Consider the following 3185-nt stretch of genomic DNA (forward strand, 5'->3'; position numbering starts at 1 on the left):
CCACTTGCCTGTAAACTCAGCACCCAAAAGGCTGAGTGAGGAAGATTGTGAATTCAAGGTCAGCCAGCCGGGCCGTGGTGGCCCATGCCTGTAATCCCAGCACTTGGGAGGCTGAGGCAGGAGGATCGCTGGGAGTTTGAGACCAGCTTGGCCTACAAAATGAGTTCCAGGTCAGTCTCAACTACATAGTGATACCCTGTCTCAAAAAAACAAACAAACAAAAAAAAAGGTCAGCCAGGGCTAAATAACAAGACCCTTTTTCAAAAAAAAAAAAAAATGCAGTATGGACCTTTGCCTAGAATTGTTTATTTGGCCAGAAAGTTTGACATCCTCATACAAGCAACTAAACAATTCTTTCAATTTAATACTCCCAGTTAGTTTGTAAGACTTAAGTCTCACTTTTACTCCTGGAGTGTGAATAGCCAAGAGGCTTCCACGATGCTAGGCTCAGAAGCTCAGCGAGGCTCCAGGAGCTTGTCAGACAGCGAGAGTCACCCAGGAAGGAACACACCAGGCAAGTTGGCAAATAGACCTTTATTAGTCTGGCCAGACGGCACTCCCCAAGCCAAGTAGCTCAGAGAGGCGGCTAGCTCAGATACAGAGGCCATTTTATATAGGGCTAAGCGGGGGTTTACACTCAAAACTTACAGGAAGGGGACAAAGGCAAAGAATCAGTTGATCTGAGCTAGTGGTCATCAAGCATACACTCGACCGTTACATACTAATGAACAGCAGATCGATTATCCATTATTCCATTTACAGTTTATAATGTTCAGAACATTCAACTACAGGCAAGCAAGGAGTGGCATGATTGATGTTGGGTCTCTGTGTTCACTACAGTTTCCATTTAGTTTCCCAGCTACTTCAGAGCAGTTACCTAACAATTCACAATTAATCATTAGTTATCCTATAAGGGATGGGGGGAGCGACAGTCTCTAGGTCGTTTGCTGGTCAACATGGAGTCGCTCTGGTTCAGTCAGACTCTTACAAGTGGTGGCAATAATTTGATTTCAGGAATGATTGTGAAATACTGTGAATTATGTGGTTGGTCATCTTTTGTGAAAACCTGTATTTCTAGTCTGCTGGTTACTTTAAGCATAAAACCAACAACATTAACAATAAGTAACATTAACAATAACCTTGGCAGTGATAAAAGGCTAACATTTGTTGAATAGTTTTTATGCATTAAGTACCATGCTACTTGCTTTGCATGTAGATTTTTGTTTAATCAAGTGAGATAGGGATGATCTTCCCATTTTATGGATAACTGAGGCTTAAAGAGATTAGGTGAGTTGTCTACATCCATACCACGCTGAACACGCCTGATCTCTGAAGCTAAGCAGGGTCAGGCCTGGTTAGTACTTGGATGGGAGATTAGGAAACTTGTCCAAAATAACAATTATAGAGCTGAAATTCAAACTCAATGTCTCTGATTTCCAAGCCTATGTTTCTAACCATTATGCCCTGCACTTCAGAAGGCAGTGTTAGTTGGAGCACATGCCTAACATGTGTGAGGCCCTGAATTCATTCCCAGCTTTACCAAAAAAAAAAAAAAAAAAAAAAGAAGCTAGCATACATTTTAATTATCTCAACTAACTATGCACTTTCCTTCAGATGTGCCCCCCCACCTCATTCTTTTGTTTGTTTGTTTTTTGAGACAGGGTCTCACTATGTAGTTGAGACTGACCTGGAACTATGTAGTCCAGGTTTATCTCGAACTCACAGTGATCCTCCTGTCTCAGCCTCCAGAGTGCTGGTATTACAGGCACGTGCCACCACACCTGGCTTCCCCACCCCATTTTTAGTCCATTGCTTCTTCAGGTGTGCAGGCCCGGAGTAGGTTGATACCACATCACTTCCCTAAGCAACACCTGTTCTCCAATGCTCCCTCCAGCCCTTCCCATGCCAGACACCCACTGGTTCGCTCTCCAAACCCTTGGGAACACGACTTAATGTAGCTTCTCCTCAGTCAAGCAAGTTGCTGTTTGTTTCCTTAGGTTCCAACCTTCCTTTTCCTCTCCTTCAGCAACCTCTTCTGCTTCATGTACCTTTATCTTTTCCCTTTCCTCAATAATTTAATTACAGGTACTAGTTATTGCCTTTTTTTACTCTCCTGCCTACCTCAAAGTAGTGAACCCCTGCAATGGAGTCTTTAGCTAGCGCTGTCGATTTCTCCCACACTGCCTCAACAAGCTGTGTTCTTAAAGCTTAAGGGCAGGGTTATATCTTCCTACTCTTGTCCACTATTAAAAGTGTACTAAGCACTAACTGCGTTTATTTATTTATTTATTTTTGAGACAGGGTCTCACTATGTAGTTGAGACTGATTTGAAACTCACAATGTAGCCCAGGCTGGTGTCGAACTCACAGCGATCCTCCTACCTCAGCCTCCCGAGTGCTGGGATCACAGGTGTGCGCCACCACACCCAGCCCACTGTGTTTAAACACAGCTTTTACACTGGTAAAAGTCATGGACGCTTGCCTTGCACCCATGGGTCTCTATCTTTCCTCAATTAACAAGCATTGAACAATTGGGCCATCCACTATGCATGCTGCATAAGGGCTGTTTTTTTTTTTTTTTTAACCCAGGACGTTGTTTCTTTGCTTCACTGCTGTTTCCCCCCGCACTTAGAACATAGTAGGTGCTCAATTGATGATACAAAGACGAGCTTTCTTCGCGCTTCACAGCCATCTCATAGTAGGCGCTCAATTAGCGCGTGACTAATAGCCAGTTGCAGTTCAGAAGGCAACCCAAGACGTCTCAGCCAATTGGAAATTAAGGGCGGGGCGAAAGTGGTCCAGGCAAAGGGCGTGCCTGACCCGGGTTAAATTCCTAGAGCATGCGCAGTCCCTACCAAAGGTGACGAGAAAAATGCGGAGGCTGCGATTGCACAGAGCGGGTTCTGATTGGCTACTGTTCGCGCGTGAGGGTCCGTACCTACTCGTCGCCAAGTAAACAGGACAGGCTAGGGGCGGGGCTAAGGAGGCGCGACGGCTTGGTTGGCCGGGCGGGAGGTGGGGGGTGCCGCGGATTGGTTCCGGCCGCGAGCTCAGCTGTGTAGCTCACCGGGTCCCCGAGCCGGTGGCCTGAGGGATGGACGAGACGAGCCCACTAGTGTCCCCCGAGCGGGCCCAACCCCCGGAGTACACCTTCCCGTCGGGCTCCGGCGCTCACTTCCCGCAGGT

The 3185-nt window shown here is 46.4% G+C and overlaps 1 protein-coding gene across 1 annotated transcript in view; it reads left to right on the plus strand.

Annotated features, from left to right (window-relative positions):
* The first annotated feature begins 3093 nt into the window (after positions 1–3093).
* Positions 3094–3185, plus strand: part of Pi4k2a (phosphatidylinositol 4-kinase type 2 alpha) — a 34657-nt gene continuing 34565 nt past the window's right edge. Inside the window, exon 1 of the mRNA XM_010620412.2 lies at positions 3094–3183. Coding sequence (XP_010618714.1) covers positions 3094–3183 — 90 coding nt within the window. The remainder of the gene's footprint in view (positions 3184–3185) is intronic.

The sequence above is a fragment of the Fukomys damarensis genome, unplaced genomic scaffold (assembly GCF_012274545.1).
Source record: "Fukomys damarensis isolate Sample0158 unplaced genomic scaffold, DMR_v1.0_HiC HiC_scaffold_8, whole genome shotgun sequence".
Classification (NCBI taxonomy): domain Eukaryota; kingdom Metazoa; phylum Chordata; class Mammalia; order Rodentia; family Bathyergidae; genus Fukomys; species Fukomys damarensis.